Source organism: Exophiala bonariae (genome assembly GCF_035927105.1).
Source record: "Exophiala bonariae strain CCFEE 5792 chromosome Unknown scaffold_15, whole genome shotgun sequence".
Classification (NCBI taxonomy): Eukaryota; Fungi; Ascomycota; class Eurotiomycetes; order Chaetothyriales; family Herpotrichiellaceae; genus Exophiala; species Exophiala bonariae.
In genome coordinates, this window is record NW_027042490.1 from 851,646 (window position 1) to 868,021 (window position 16,376).

At 49.2% G+C, this 16,376-nt stretch overlaps 6 protein-coding genes across 6 annotated transcripts; 4 read left to right on the forward strand and 2 right to left on the reverse strand.

Moving 5' to 3' along the window:
• Positions 1-696: 696 nt before the first annotated feature.
• LTR84_003269 (uncharacterized protein) lies at positions 697-1,503 on the reverse strand (the record flags this gene model as incomplete). The annotated part of the gene is made up of 1 exon (XM_064846864.1): positions 697-1,503. One exon carries the CDS (start codon positions 1,501-1,503, stop codon positions 697-699), a length of 807 nt encoding a protein of 268 aa, XP_064705844.1.
• A 1,636-nt stretch (positions 1,504-3,139) lies between these two features.
• LTR84_003270 (uncharacterized protein) lies at positions 3,140-3,946 on the forward strand (the record flags this gene model as incomplete). The annotated part of the gene is made up of 1 exon (XM_064846865.1): positions 3,140-3,946. One exon carries the CDS (start codon positions 3,140-3,142, stop codon positions 3,944-3,946), a length of 807 nt encoding a protein of 268 aa, XP_064705845.1.
• Positions 3,947-5,282: 1,336 nt separating this feature from the next.
• LTR84_003271 (uncharacterized protein) lies at positions 5,283-6,517 on the reverse strand (the record flags this gene model as incomplete). The annotated part of the gene is made up of 2 exons (XM_064846866.1): positions 5,283-5,585; positions 5,642-6,517. The coding sequence occupies 2 exons, from the start codon at positions 6,515-6,517 to the stop codon at positions 5,283-5,285; spliced, it is 1,179 nt and encodes a 392-aa protein (XP_064705846.1).
• Positions 6,518-9,021: 2,504 nt separating this feature from the next.
• Positions 9,022-10,096, forward strand: LTR84_003272 (uncharacterized protein; the record flags this gene model as incomplete). Its single annotated transcript, XM_064846867.1, has 2 exons — positions 9,022-9,055; positions 9,144-10,096. The coding sequence occupies 2 exons, from the start codon at positions 9,022-9,024 to the stop codon at positions 10,094-10,096; spliced, it is 987 nt and encodes a 328-aa protein (XP_064705847.1).
• Positions 10,097-11,297: 1,201 nt separating this feature from the next.
• Positions 11,298-14,450, forward strand: LTR84_003273 (uncharacterized protein; the record flags this gene model as incomplete). Its single annotated transcript, XM_064846868.1, has 1 exon — positions 11,298-14,450. One exon carries the CDS (start codon positions 11,298-11,300, stop codon positions 14,448-14,450), a length of 3,153 nt encoding a protein of 1,050 aa, XP_064705848.1.
• Positions 14,451-15,573: 1,123 nt separating this feature from the next.
• Positions 15,574-15,888, forward strand: LTR84_003274 (uncharacterized protein; the record flags this gene model as incomplete). The annotated part of the gene is made up of 1 exon (XM_064846869.1): positions 15,574-15,888. The coding sequence occupies one exon, from the start codon at positions 15,574-15,576 to the stop codon at positions 15,886-15,888; it is 315 nt and encodes a 104-aa protein (XP_064705849.1).
• Between the last annotated feature and the right edge of the window lie 488 nt (positions 15,889-16,376).

Genomic DNA, 16,376 nt, shown 5'->3' on the forward strand with positions numbered 1-16,376 from the left:
ACGGGATACATCGCTCCATATTGAGTATTTAGGTACTCTCTTGCATGACGAGCTAGGTAGTTGGCCAGGGCTGGCTTGCCATTTGACGATCGCTTCTGTGCTGAGCGGGGAGTCGATAGAACACTCCGGGTGCAATGCCACTGAACACGGCTCACCAGTTTCTGGCTTCGAACAATGTGTAACTCGACGTACCGGTTCAGGGTTCAGATTACAAAGCCTGCAACTGAAGTGACTTTTTACCCTGGCCTACTTAAATGTGGTAGACTGGGGGATTGCAGGTCTGTAAGTGAGGCAGGAACATGCAGTGCATGACGATCTGAGGGGTAAATAAACAAACGGCAGGAAGCCTCGGGTTTCTGGGCAATGAAGAGGCACATCGCGTTATGCTGCCTTTTCGGCTATGGTTGAAAGCCTAGCTATGTACCGCAAAGGAGCTACTCTTCAATGCTATCTCGCGGGTAGAAGCGGTAGAAGCATCATTCTAACTTGAGGTCGTGGAACATCCGTTGCTCAAGGATTATATTCACTCTCAGAGACGACATCCAATTCGAACAGTGCTGTCCTTGGCAATTCACGGGATTGGGTGTAAACAATCTGTGGTCTTCTGACTGAGATTTGATTGAAATTATAAATCTAACATTCCTAAATACTTCAGAGTGCGCTGCGTCCATCCATAATAAAAGCAAAAACATTGATTTATTTCGAGGTTGAATCATGTTTGTCCGGAATCAAGTCGCGTTGCCAAGTATCGTACAAGGCGCATCTCGCGTAGTTCGTTGGCGCACGGACTCCCAGACCTTGATCTTCCGAGTTTTCTCGTAAAGCTCCGTGGGCACAGTGCAGAACGTGGTCGTAGGACAGCAGTTCCTGACTGATACCTCTATCGTTGCGCAAAGCACGAACGATCTTGAGCCAGGAGAAGACGCAATGTGCTTTGTGATAGCTTGTTGCCATCCATGCAGAGCCGTGTTCTCCTTTGCGCATGTCCTCCAGAGGGAGGGTGGTCTTGCCATCACCATCCATATACCAAGTCCAGTTTCCTTCAGCCAGGTATTTCTCGGTCAAGACTTCGTCGTAGCATGGTAGAGGAACCCAGTCTTGCATCATCACGTCGTACACACAACCTTTCTCACGAGCTTCTTGTGGGTTACCTCCACAGTCGAGAATCTTGCCAGCTAATGGGTTGGTGGTTTCAACTCCAGTTTCCACAACCTCCACGGAGGGTGTGGGGGTTACAAAGACTGTGGATGTAATAGTGGTGGGTGTAGCGGCAGCGAGGGCCGTTGCGCTGTTGGTAGTAGAATGTGATGTAGAAGTGGCTCGAGCGACGAAAAACATGACACCCGCGCCGACAACAGCTGCGAGAAGATGGCTTAGTAAAAGTTTCCACCATGCTGGTGATGTGGTATATTGTATATTTTTGAGCTCTTGGGTTCCAAGAAATGGGGTATCATCGGTTGCCTCGTCGTCCTTGACGGGCTCATAGTTGTGAGCAGGGCCCATGGCTGCTGTCAGGGAAAGTTGACGTTGAGCTGGAAGCAGCGCAAAACGAGAGTCGGGAGATGGGAGTTTGAGGTGACAGACGTCAGGCTCTTTTTCGGTGTCCTTTTGGAATACTGGATGTGACGATGAATGATGAAGAAATCCGGCGATATAAGTGAGAGAGCCAGATGGGTCAATGCATGAGCGATGGTCTAACGATTGTGGTCAAGTTGGATAGGATGGATGGAAATGTTGGATGGAGGAGAGAAGTCGCAGATTGGGCCTAGCGAGAGGAGGAGCACATTAATACTCGTACAAGCACAAGCGACCAACAAAAACAAGCTGGCAGGCCAGGCACCTCAGGTGGCCTTCTGCCCTGGGTGAGGAACATCACACCACGGGCACCACCAACGGCAGCCCATGGCCAGACCAAAGGGACTTGGTCGCACGACGGAAAGCACCTAGCAGGAACTACCAACCACTAATTGCTAGAAGCTGGTGAGGTTTTCTGTTAGTGGCCGAGGCTAGTGGGGGAATCAACCAATATATCTGACGCATTGTTACCCCACCAGCTGATTTCGTCACGGTTACTTTTGCCACCCCTGGTCCCTGGCTGGGGAGGGCCTTTAAGCTCGGTTGTGCAGGGGCCAGAGGGGCAACTCCCAATGGCGAGAGCCCGAAGCTTCCAGGCGACATTGGCCTCGTGGGGAGAATCGAAATTCATGATTTCAAGGACCAAACTGCGCCTGTGGCTCTTTGTCTTCGATCGAGTATTAAGGGGCATCCAAGAGTCTCGTTCTTGCACTCAAATCTCAATGCTCTTATAAGGACTCGTACGTCGAGGCAGATACCCTTACTAAGTCTCGTTGCCATCATGTGTGAGACATTTATTGATTTAGACGTTCGTCAGTTAAGCGGGTCTGTGAAGTTCTTGGTGAAATTCCCCGGGTGTGAAAAATCAAAATAGAAACTCGGGTTTTCTTGCTTCTGCCAAATACGTCAGAGGCCACTTGGGTGCCACCTATCCCCGCAATTGTTTGGGTTTGGTTAACCAGGTTACCTGTGCATCTTGCATACAACTGCCTCGAAGTCCCAAGGGTCGAGGTCCCAAGGCTGGTGAATAGTATATTTACTGCATCGTGTATTGTTGAATCTCGAGTTTGGAGATGAATCCTCTTTGGTATATCATTGATGACCTATCATACTCAGACATTGCGTGGAATTGAGTCGCAGTGTTGCACTGCCACCCCAGTATGGGGAATTTAATTCGATCAGTCTTACAAACTTCAGCAGCCTTCAAGGACATACTTACGTTCAAGTCTCAACGATTGTCGGGACATGGCCTCGCGCTGAGATTCCAAATCTTCATCTCTGATATCAAATGTTTAGCTATCACCGTGAAAGTGAACTGTCGAAGGTAGGAATTGAACACTGAACATGGGTGCGATGCCGCTCCTTGGGACCTCGTATTGGTCAACTACCTCAGCCCCATATACCGATATGAGATGAGAGTACTATATCTTCCAGCTTCAGCTGCGTACGAATGCTTTGCTTTGAAGACTCTTCTCAAAACCTATTGCATGTCAAATTGAGTGCTCCTTGATCGAATCAAATAACCCCAAGTAGGTCTCAGAATCGACTAGACTTGGTTCATTCCATGAATACCATCATTCGCTTCTTCCGTCCGCAGCACGCTGGCAACGAGGCTAACACTCGAGACACGAAAGACGCTTCACTGCACAGTATCGAAGGAAATCACCCGAAGATAACACTCCTCGAATTCTTCCAATCTCAATCGTGCGATTCATGTCCGCCGGCAAACGAGACGCTCATCAACCTGGTCTCCACACCAGACGCCGACACCTCATACCTCTTGCTGACATACCATGTCACATACTGGAACCATCTCAGCTGGCGAGACACGTTCTCATACCAAGCATTTGACGGCAGACAGCGCGAATACATGCGAAAGAGAAAGAATCCGCAGGGCCTGTACACGCCCATGCTCATCGTCAACGGCCGAAGTATCGGCGTGGGAAACACCAAGGAGGCCGTCTCGAAGCTCATCAGAGAGGGACAGGGCTCGACAAACCCCATTGGCGACAAGGCCACGCCTAGTCGTGGTCGAGTCTATCTGTCAGTTGAGACGAACCAATACGGCGAGAAAGTCGTCACGGTGGATGCCACGGCGGTGAGCTCGGAGACCGGAGATGGTGATCTCCATGTTTTGGTCATTCGCTACCTCCGGTCGCCAGCAGATGTTCTGGTGACGAGAGGGGAGAATGCAGGACGCACTCTTCGTCATCGTAATGTGGTCACAGGTGTCACTAGGATTGGGTATCTTCAGCGTGAGTGTTTCAAGCCCTACATCTTACCACCAAATGAGAAAGTCGGGACAGAAGGGAGAGTGGTCGTGGTGCAGGATGGCGCAGGAGGTGAAATCATGGATGTGGTGGTGGTATGATATGGAGATTTCGAAATGGCTGAGGCTTTGTTATGTGGGCGAGCAATTAATTGAGTAATGAGGTCATGCACGTTCATTAGTCCTTCTCTTCCTCGTTCGACTTGACGCGGCCGACTCAGTCTGTTCATCGGCGAGAGATAGAAAAAGAAGAGACAACAGATCGAGGGTCTTTTCCGAACCCCTAAGTATTATCCTCCGGACAAGCGGAAAAGAAGGGACCACAATCACGAATACTACGGGGTTCACATCGTCGTCGAATTAAAGATTTGGCGTCTCAAAGATCTTCCCTGCAAGCCAGACCCAGATAGCTTTGGGGCCAGGAAGGCAGAGGGGCAATTTTTGAATGTTGCCTGACATGTGAACGAAATAGTGCGGATACCGCAAGGAACACTTTCGTGGCCCCAAAAGTTCAAAGAAGCTTGATTCATCAAGCGTTGAGATGATACGGATACGAAGGGTTGCACGACTATCTACAAGGTACCAGGGTGTTCTCCATGATTCATCGGTCGGGCTTTTTGAATGTGGCTTGTCGATCCATCGAAGAAAATTGAATGGGGACAAGGCTGGGGGCGGCCACGCGGGCGGAAATCTGCAAGAGTCGTGATCGAATATTGCTCCACATGGCGGTGGTTCGTGCCTACGAGGCTGGGGGGCCGTTGATAATAATGCCATTTATCAAAGCACAGACGTTGATACGAGTTCATCGTGAAATCTATAAGCGTGCACAGGTAACACGCTGGCAGATGTCGTGACACACTGGCTGTCAAGGCGGGGGGGCTGTACGATAACCCAAATCTGACAGCGATAACTTAGGGACATGACGATTCTTTTGCAGCACCAAAAAGAACGGCAAAGATTCCTCCGGTATAATTCCATGTCAAGATTCATCTAGATATAAAAAGGACTAAAACATCTGACGGGAGATGAGAGAAGAAAAGAGGTCGTGAAAAAGCTGTGGCTGGTAAAATTGACGTATTCGTTTCGATAAACTGCTTTTCCTTTTTGTTGACCTTCATCAGATCCCACTTCCGCCGCCAGACATCAAAGAAAGTTGGACACAAGAATAGATCAATTATTTTCAAGAAAAAGTCGTTGATCATTTTGCTCTTCGTCCCAGAAATATGTCGAGTTGCACAAGTACATGAAATGAAGAGTCCCTCGCTGTGAGTTCCGCCCCAAAAAGTCAATCATCCTTTGGCCTAAATCTTGATGCATGCAATTGAAGTATTATGCTAGGCTCCGCGCTCTCTCCAAGTAGTACCCGTATTATGCCATAAATATTTTGTCTCTCCCTGGGCAATCATTCACTTGAGCCTGTCCACTCCGCATCGAACGTTTACTTGGTTGCGAATGAATCGATTGGCAGTGGTGTTGGTGGGCCGTTGATGGCACACACTTGGCGGAAAGACTGTAGCCAAGCGCCGCTGTCGAATTCGGCGTAGTTGCGGATGAATTTGCCATCATCGCCAACGGTGAATCGGTTGATGCCGACGACGGGGAAAGTAGTGGATGTGATGACCCATCTCCAGGTGATGGTGGTGCAATCGTGCCACAGGTTCAAGGTCTTGACGGTAACCTCAGGTTGGGAACCTTGGCCAGCATCGAACGCACCCTTGCTGGGGAATGTGATGCTGCCGAGCTGTAATATGATGCATTAGTATACACTAGGCTCAGGTTAGATGGGTCAGAACTTACAGGGATGCCAGCCATGAAGTTAATGGAGTCGGAGATATCTTGGAATTTATCGTTCAGGATCTTGTTGGAGACATCGATCTTGTAGCCTCGGCCTGGAGGAGGGAAGGTGCTGTTGGGGGGTTGCTTGTAATCGGTGAACTCCAACAGGGTGATGAAGCCGTCAACGAGATCAGATGCCAAAGCATCAGTAACAACACACTTGCTTGGGACAGCGCTGGTGGTGGTAGTGGTGACGGTGGTGGTGGTGTAGTGCGATGGAGCGGTGCAAGTACCAGAAACAGTGACAGTGGGGACGGTGTGAGATCCATAGGCGCCGGACACGGTGACGGTCTTTGTGATGACGGTAGCAGATCCAGAGAGAGGGACGGAGACGGTAACAGTCTCCTTACCACCCCAGGCTGAGCCAGAAACGGTCTTTGTAACGGTGCCAGCAGCTGGGCAGGTGGTGCCAGAGACGACAACTCCACCGGTGGGCTTAACCCAGACGGTCTTGGTGGTGGTGGGTGCTGCGACGGTGGTGGTGATGATGTTGGTGAAGCCGAACTTGGAGCAAGCGCTGGTATAATGAGCATCATCACAGGCACTGGCGTAGTTGGGGACCTCGTTGGGGCAGACAATCACGGTTCCTCGCTTCCATCCATCCTTACCAGCGCCATCCGCGGTGATGGTGACGGTCTCAACGACGGGAGCGGGGGTGACGGTGGTGGCGAGATAGCTCTTGCAGTGGAATGCACGGAGACCAGCATCGCCGAGGGCGGCGGTGCCAGTGACAGCGGCCAAGCAGGCATCACCAGCTGGTGCTGACTCCCAACCGGGAGCAGCGTAGATGCCGCTGACCAGGGCGGCCAGGGGCAGGGCGACAGAGAAGACTTGCATATTGAGGGTATAAATTATTAGTTGTAAGAACGAGTGGCTTAAGGTCGAGACCTAAAAAATCAAACGGCGAGCTCAAAAAGAGTGGATGATTGAAAAGTCAATCAAGTTGCGATGAGTAGTTGTCGAGCTGGAGGAAGCAGAGAAACCTAGCAGGGAGGGATATCAGAGGTTTTATGTCGCGTCTCCCTTTCGGCCACCCAACGTCCCCGTAATGGGATTTGGTGTCATTGGCAAGCAGCGCCATCCGATTCGGAAATACTGCTTAAAATCGTTCCCTGCCATTACCGAAGATGTAAAGACGGGGTGGAAACTCAGGGCCTCATGGGAGCGTTGCAACCAAAGTTGCGCGGTGATTAGGGCGAACAGAGTTTCTCCTAGACTGTATCAGCAACGATGGAGGTATCCCAGACTCGTTGGTCTGGCAGTGAGATTATCCGCCGAATTCGTTGTGGTGGATCTATTGGAAAGACGATGATCCGCAACCACTTGTACAAGTGGATGGGGTTGCCAGGGTTGTGGATCAACCGAAACCCCCAGACACCCACCAGGCAGCCACGAGGGTAAACAACATCCATGGCTGATGTGTGAAAACAGTAAGCTAATTTCACAAGCGAAGTCTTAGCTGGGATGAGATTGCTCAAATAGGAGACAATCCGTAAATCAGCCATGCTTTGAAGAGGATAGTTCACGATTAGGCTGAACATGAACGATGAAGGAAAAATCGTACCGAACTTTGTGGAGTTGTCCAAGATACGGAGGTATGATCGTCTGGAACACACGGCAATAGGGCATCGATTGAATGGCAGATTTGATGTTTGAAGCTTAAAACGCAAATCGATTTATGGTTGATATGATGTTTTGTCAATACTGTCGTTCATATATCAGGCTATCCTCGAGTCTGGGTCTGGGTCTGGAGTTGACCCCGACTTTCGATGAGGCGTCCTCATGTGGCCCCTTTGAGAAGCCATCTTTAACTGAGGCTCAATGGCCGTCTAACTTGTGGCAAGGTTGGATTTCTGCCAGGTCGACCCTCCTTGGAAGCTGGTAGAAAAGTGAGCATTCAGGGGAAGGGAGAGGAAAGCGAAGTATCCACCAAGACTGATGTGGTAAGTAATCAGCCAATCAGCGAACGTAGTTGATGTCTGAGGCTGAAGCCTAGATGTCTTTTATGACGGTGGCTTTAATCTCGCGAAACGGGATCCCCATCAGCGCTTTTGTCTTCTGCACGTCGGCTAGAGCCAAGATTCCAAGAATAATGCCCCGGATGTGATGGGTCGGACGCTACGAAGCAATAGAACACGTTGTGTTGCTGTGTGGACGCCCTGAGGGTTGTTGTGAGGCCGCCTAGGCGCTTCTCTCATCTACATCTATTGAATTTTGGTACGAGGTACATACGAGGTGCCTGATTGTCGCACCAGTCCTGAATCTCGAGTCATGAGCTGCATACGCGTTCAAATAGGGTTTGACTGTTTTTTCCGCCAGAAAAGGTTAGCGGAACTAGAACCCCCTCATCGGATGCACGAAGTAGGTGTGTGTGTTTGCCAGTGTGCCGCTGCGCAATTTCGAGAGTCTCGAGAAGTAAGACCTTGTTTCTAGCCATCCTGCCCCTCGGTTCTGCTTCGTGGGAGGATGACTGAGTTATGCATCGGGTTGGCGCGTAGGGGTATTTTTACGATCCCCATCTGCACATCAGCGGGTGATGGAACTGGGTTGGATCGTGGTCCAGAGAGAGAGAGCATGGTTCATGGGAGGGCTTCAGGGGTGGGGGAAATTAAACAGAAACCTCACGCCAAGGCTGAAATATGGAACCATCTTCTTTGACGTTTCGTATTTGGAGGTGAAGGCCTTTTGGACTTTGAAATTTGCATCAGCCACGGTTGATTTTAGAGGAAATAACGCAACGAAATGGGGTTAACGTCTGATTATGCTTCCTAACAGTACGGAGTACCTAGGTAGTGATCGATAATTGCACAGCGTTTTTGCCCCAGATAATTGAACCCGTTAGAAACCCTGGAACTCAATGCATGATGAGGCCAAGCTTCAACCAAGACGGCAAGCCAAGTGGCGCGAAGTTAAAGAAAATTCGAGCGGCAAAACTTGACTCACATCCTGGAATATGCCCATTGCCCACTCACACAGAACTCGTAACTCGATATTCCATTGATAATTCAATATTAAAGGTCTTGGTCAGGTTTCAATTCCCGTCGCTACACAGAAACAGAAGATCAACGGATCTTCCATCCTCAATTGATCCTCGCTTCTACCAGGCCATCTGGGCAACCACCACCAGTTTCATATACAATAGCCTATGAAACAGGTGTACATACGAGGATCCATCCCAGTATATGATGATATACCTCATGGTGGAATGCTGAGCGGATATCCATTGTCCATACTCGGCTACGCATCCAGAGCATATTGCTCGCTACTGAACGAGCTTCAAAGCTGGATCCACTTACATTGTTGTCTCCCTTTAAGACCCCTGTGTCCTGGAGATTTCAAAGATGACGACCGAATGGCCTTATGAACCCCTTCATGGTAAGCCTTATGAGATTGGTTTCGTCCTCCGCAATCCTTTTGTTTCTGTCATCCACTCTTACCAACACATTCATGGGGGTGTAAGCAGTCCATGATCTTCCCCAACTATACCAGAAACCCGCTGCATCTGCCCTGCTTGATGCATTAGCTCGTTTGTCCCTGAAGCCATCTCCTTTCGTCACAGGAGGTGATATTCCTCAGGCTCAAATTGCAGAACAAGGAGTGCCACGATACTTGACCCAAATCGTCTCCTCCAGTCTAGCTTGGATAGATGATGACCTCGTCAAGGAGTCCATCTGGTCTGCTGCAAGCACGAGATTGAGTGAACGCTCCGGAAGGAATGCATTGCCTGATCTGACTCGGACTTTCGCCATCAATGATCACCTCTCCTTTCTCATCCATGAACCTACTCTCACCGGCGACCATCTGGGGCTCAAGACGTGGACGTCTTCTCTCCTCCTGTCTCAACGTTTACCTGAACTCCGTAAGTATATTGTGGATGATTGTTCCAGAGTGCTGGAACTCGGCTCTGGCACCGGTCTCGTGGGAATGGCGGCCGCTTGTGCCTGGAATGTTCACGTGCTGCTGACTGACTTGCCGGATATTGTCCCTAACCTCCAACGCAATCTTGATGAAAACAGAGAAGTGATCGATCGGCACAAGGGCAGTGCGACTGCGCGTCAGCTAGATTGGGCCGATAAGACAGATATTCCAAGAGACGATCAAGACAAATTCATGGTGATTCTCGCTGCAGATCCTATCTACTCCACTGAGCACCCCGAGATCCTCGCATGCACAGTCCGTCATTGGATACATCCAGACCCGGCCGCTAGGTTCATTGTTGAGTTACCTCTGCGGGATCGCTATGATGAAGATAGACAGCTGCTAAGGGACAACCTACGAAAACAAGGACTCGACATGATTGCTGAAGGACAAGACATGGGATATGATGATTGGCATGGTCAGGATGGTAGACCAGCTGAGGTGCACTGCTGGTGGAGTGTCTGGAGACATTTTCTTCCAGAACCTTCACCCACTTAATTTGTCTGTGTCATTCATCCCACATGATCCAAACTTGAGATCCTGGTTCTGGTGAAGTTTTCCGCAACATAGCAGCACACTTCTTAGTGCCAACAATCATATCCTTGAATGCTCGTTGAGACCTAGGACATATCGTCGTGAGACTCGTAGGCGTAGGTTATGCGACAAGTCATTGACCAGACGAGAGACTCCATCCACGTCATGTTATCACTGATATTTGCCCCGACTTCGATGTAGGGCCCAAATATCCTTCGCCTCCAGCGCCTTGCGAATGAACCGTACTTTTGTCGAAAGTCCCTTAAATCCATGGTTTCATGAGACCAACCGAATGCCCGTAATGCGATCAAAAAAGACGTCGTCCGCATAAGTGTATCGAGATTTATTACTGTGCTTTAAGTCGTCTCTCAGCAGGGTCGTATCTGAAGGCAATTGTCAATCATGTATCCAACAACATCGTACAAATTTTTGTTCCTCCAAGTACAACAGCATTCCAAGTCAGGGCAAAAGAGGACGTACTGTAATAGTTTCTCGATCAAGTCGACATGAGTCATAAGCATGCGACGACAGCAGTATCTCTTTGCGCCAACTTGATCCATCGCTTCACTGTTTACCCGAAGTTGTCAGCCTGCGTTCCGGTCTTTGAATTTGTGATATCGCAGAATCTTGAGGTCAGTGTCAAGGTTCGACTAACCCATCAGCCATGCCACCTTCTAGTAACTTCATGTATCTCTCCCATATGTCGGCGATCACCTGTGATCAAGCAAGATGTCAGATTATTGTCGAGGAAACGACAGACAACGAAGGACATAGTGTTTACCTTGCCACATGAGAAGCAGCGGATCGGAATGATCATCTTGGCCCACGTATGTTGATTATGAGGTGTAAGTACAGGGACAACCAGGCTGTGCAAGAAGTTGTTGTTGCTTTCGTAAATGCGACCGAAGATGTGAGGACGAAGAATTAGCCAAAAATTTGATACGGCGCATTGCAAGGGGATAGTGTGCAGTTCCTACCGCAAATCATTCGCTCTCAAGCGCTTGTCTTGGGAGAGATTCCGGCTAAACTGCCACAATTGGTGTGGAGAAAAAAAAGTTCGGTGAACCTTGAGTGCAGTCTTCAAGAACTTGCAGTTCGAATGCCTTTTACATCCTTCGTGGTGCGTTAGAACCCCGCCACGGACAGACATTAAGACCCCTTCATGATGTCCCAGTCTTCTAAGCGTAATGCCGAAATTGCTTTCGAAGGAAATGACCGGGAAGATCCTCACAACCAAAAGAAGCCAAGAACCAAGCAACCAACGCCTACTCACCAGACAACCATTCTCTCCCCTCCCAAAGAAGAGAATAACGGAGCAGAATCGCACAGTTCTCATGGCCGGGTGAGAAGTAGGACTGGCCATCGGAGAAGCCAAGAGACAAAGTTGATTAAGGACTTGGGAGACGCACCCGACAATGTCACTCCGCAATCCGACAAGGCACAACCCACCAAGGAGGAAGAACTGGCCGCCGAAAACCCAAAGCATCAGAAGAGGCTAAGGAGATCACACAAGGACAAAGAAAAGAATCTTCCGAAGCCTGTGGATGAGACCGCTGCTTGGCAATCCTCGGTCCCATCAACCACACCAAACAAACAACGACAGTCGAATTCTGTGCCTCAAAAAGCAGAAGAGGATAGAAGCACTTCGGGGGAGGCGACGCAGAAAAAGTTCATGCAGGTAGCGCAAGAAGATGGTCTGGCAGTGTTCAATGTTCCAAAGGAAAGTGATCAACTTGCTCTCGTTGCATCGCAGAAGAAGAAGAAATCACAGAAACAGAAAACGTCTGAAACCGTGGCAGAAGTCAAGAGACCCAATGCAGGTCATAATTCGAGTCGCTGGTCAATATCTCCAAGCAAGGGTGGCATTTTCATCGACCAAGATCCGCTATTGACAGCTGATGGAAAGTATCTACTCCTTCCAACACATTCTCAACTCCGCGTCTATTCTACACAAACCTCACTATTGATTCGAAGTTTGCAAACCAGCCATGGCTCAAGTATCGTCAGCTGTGCATTGTCACTTATAGACCCCACTAAGGTCTATGTTGCTTACACCAACGACAAAATCTCATTATGGGATTGGACGACAAGCCAAAAGTTGGGCCAAACTGCTACACAGAATCGCTTACGCCGAATCTTGCCCATGGCTTTCGATGGAAAGGAGGAAACAGTCCTTGCTCTACGCCACGGTGAAGAAAAAAGCAGTTCTGTGGTTGCATATTCTGTTGATCACACCGGCCAGCAATGTAACCTCGCCACTACCATATTGGAGCGACCATTCAGCATTATGAATATTGCATCTTACGCAGCTGGAAGTGTGCTCATTGCTTCGAGTGCCGGCAAGATTTTACTAGGATATTCACAAGATATTCCTAGCAATGGACAACAATTGAGTTATACGTGGAGGGAGCTTAGTATGTCTGGTTTCATAACCTCTTTTGATGCTCGAGTCCGCCCATATAAAGCAAAGGGAGCAAGAAGAGTGCCAATTGTCGACTTGGTGGTTGGTTTTCAGTCTGGCACTATTATGATATATCAAGATCTTCTTTTCAGATTGATTGGCAAGGAGAAGAGCACCGATAAAGAGGACATAACCCCACGCAAATTGCACTGGCATCGAAGTGCAGTGAATGCAGTCAGATGGTCACGCGACCAGCAATATATTATCTCAGGTGGCAATGAAACGGTACTTGTCATCTGGCAGCTGAATACAAACGAGAAGCAATTCCTTCCTCATTTGTCGACATCAATTCTAAATCTGACCATATCAGCAAAGGGATCGGAGTATGGACTTCGTCTTGGTGACAATTCTGTTATGGTCTTGTCGACTGCAGATTTGTTGCCATCGACGAACATTACCGGACCTGCAATCAGTGAGGATGCATTGTCTGATAGACCGATGTTACTTCATCCAACAATAGCAGGTCGCCTAATCGCAGCCGTCCCAGCTAATGTCATAACCAAAAACCAACAGCGAGAAAACAATGCCACCCTTCTCCAACAATTTGATATCGACTCGGGATTACAAGTCAGCCGCCAAGCCCTAACAAGGAATGTTACGACAGTCAAAAATGTGGCACCTACCGGTAAAGCAGTGGTGGAACCCAATGTCGATTATATCGCTATAAGCTATGATGGTAAATGGCTGGCTACTATTGACAGATGGACACCCTTAAAAGCAGACATAGCGTCAATGTACCTTGATGGTGACTCAGCAGATTCTCGTGGCCATTCTACAGAGACCACATTAAGAATCTGGGGTTGGAACGAGGATGAGAATGTCTGGGAACTGGTGACTCGCATCAACGAGCCTCATCGACCAGGCGATCGCTCTGTGCTCGGGTTAGTAGCGAACCAATCGAAGGCTGAATTCGCGACCATCGGTTCGGATTCGACGATACAAATATGGTCACCAAAAGCACGCCACCGAAATGGGGTCGCTGTGAAGAACAAAACAAATGAGCAATTATACACATGGTCCAGCTCAAGATCAATTGACTGTGGGCATGAACGTCTCCGTGGAAATGAACAGGCAAAGTCAGCAACAATAGCTTACTCTGATGATGGCTCGACCATTGCGGCTTCCTGGTCGTGGTTGGCATCACAAACGCGGCTATTACACCTCATTGATGCTGCAAGCGGCAAAATTAGTCTCACTCTTCCAGATATTCTATCACCAAGGGAAGCAAGGCTAGCCTTTGCAGGACGACATTTGTTATGTCTGTCAGACACTTTTTGTGTCTTCGACCTGCTTACAGCACAAACCATTCTCAACATCAACTTGGACTCTGAAGCCTTTGGCCAGAGGCACCTCGCAACGAACAAGTTTGAAGGCACAGTTGCCATCAGCATTTCACCTGTGGAGAAAAACAAATCAAGCAAGTTACTTTTGTTAAGCATCACGGGACAAGATGTCAAGCCTGTCTGGGAGACATCCGTACCCGGCCTCATTTTAGGCTTATTGGCCTCTACCACTGGCTCGGGCTACGTCCTGATCGACGGAAAGGCCAGGATCAGCACATTGAGGTCCAAGGATGCCACAATTCAAGGGGCTTTGTCATCAGCACTGCAACGTACAGAGCCTGCGCAAGTCAGCAAGAGCCTAGACAGTATTTTCGGCAGAGGCGGCCAGCCACTCCTGACCGCAGGTGACCAGGAAGGACTCAAGGCGGATGGGTCGAATGTACTATCATCGTCGAATCTAGATGCGGTGTTGAACTTCGTTTCCTCGAACCATGCACCTAGTCCCACAGAGCTTTTTGAGCGGATCGTTGGTGCATTTGGTCGGCGAGATGCTCAGGAATCTGTGGTTGCATAATAGGTGGGATATACTTGACTTGACCGGATTGGTAGATAGATTCGAGGAATCACATTGGACCACAAGTGTTCAACTTCAAAACCCTGCCTTTGACGTGTTCACCCTCGCTTTCACCCAATGTCTAGCCCATATAATCTGCTTCTTGATCCAGAATCTTCACGTTGCGAGAAGGACATTGAGCATACCTCTGAGCTCTAAGTCCTGCTATCGACTTACAGTAGATATTAGCTCAACTCACCCCTGACGTGGCACCTTTGAGCAGTCCGCATCCTTGTCTTCATGGTGCTTCGGAACTGATCCGTAAGCAGGGCAGATAACGGCCCGACCAGGTTATGCATATCCGCGCCAACCTGCTTTACCAAATGTTAACACGCCTTTGATACCTAGGATACTTTAGTACGTACCTAAATACCTCGTTCCTACTCCGTGATCAGCGAGTTACCTTGGCAGACAGAGAAGTAGTTCCTAGTAAGTTGCGGTGCTTCAGCCTCGGTACCGATGTGCCTGACTCGGCCACTCAAACGATCTTTACGGGTACATCGCTCGTTCTTCAGCTTTCCTAACTTGATTTCCGGCGGCAGCATCCCCTATGCTACGTAGTGCGCTTCGCCCAGTAATGACGGAATTCAGTGAATCGAATCATTGATCGCGAAACGACTTCTAAAAGCGTCCCAGATTATCGCTTCCTGCGGCCGATTTATGCACTTCACCCGCTGCCTGTTTCCGGGCGAGCTAGCTCTGACTCGGCGGATGTAAAGCCAAGTGCGGGGGACTGGGTTAGTCCTCGATGCTGTGGCATCAACCTGCGCTAAGAGAGGTAGCGAAGAAACTGATGCATATTCCTTATTAGTAGTGTGAAAGGAGGCACCCAGGGAGAAAGCATTGCCCCTCATTGCTGCTGTGCGTTCCCAATGAAGCCGAGGGGCAATAAGTAAGGAAGACGAGACATGTGTGCTAACTAGAAAGATCCCTCCCTTCCCTGCCTTTGTTGCAATCCTATTTCCTCTAATTCTCTTCATCGTAGAGTAATATAAACTCGTTTCACAATCTGAATTCACGGCCAAAGTCCCAAAGACTAGAATCTCACACATCACGAGCGACTTCAACACCCCACCAATCAAAAATGGTCGCCCACGCCACGGTCCTCTATCCAGGAGACGCACAGTTCGATCTGAAGTACTACCTCTCCACCCACCTGCCTCTCTGTGAGAAAGGATGGAAGGAACTCGGGCTTGTGGACTGGAAAGTCATTGAATACACGCCTGGTCCCGACGGCAGCAAACCCTATGCTATCGGTGCGCTCCTTTCCTGGGAATCTCTCGAGAGTATCGGAAAGGCATTCGAGGCCGAGGCAACCAAGGGCATTCTCGACGATGTAAAGAACTTCAGCGACAAGTCGCCGCTATTTCTCATTGGTAACGTTGCCGGTCAGGCTTGAGTTTGTGGCCACCGGCAACTCGCCTCCATGATCGGCATTTTGTCTTCCTGCGGACTTTGCGGGTGGGGGCAGTGTTTGCAAGTGGTGGACCTGGTCTGCTAGGAGACTTGAAACTCTTTGTCAACAGGAGACTGTTGTATGAGAGTTGGATGGACGGAGCTCGATCGATTGATCGTGGTAGCTCGCATATTGTTTGATCCCGACACCGGGATGAAATTGAGGCTAGCTGAGTCTGAGACAGTAATCAAAGGTCGCTACCTTCCATTCTGATATCCCTCCTCTATTCGTTGTTCTTGCCTCCCTTCCGGACCCTCCACAACTCGAAGTTTGCTACATGACAAGCATGCCAGTGCCTGTGGTATGGCTGCCTCATTTCGATCACTGTGCAGTTGATCACGGCTTCTTACTTCTAACGACAGAATTCGAAGCGTGCTGCTTGCAGTTTGCATTCGGAACGAACCTTTGAATGTTGCACACCTTCAGTGTGG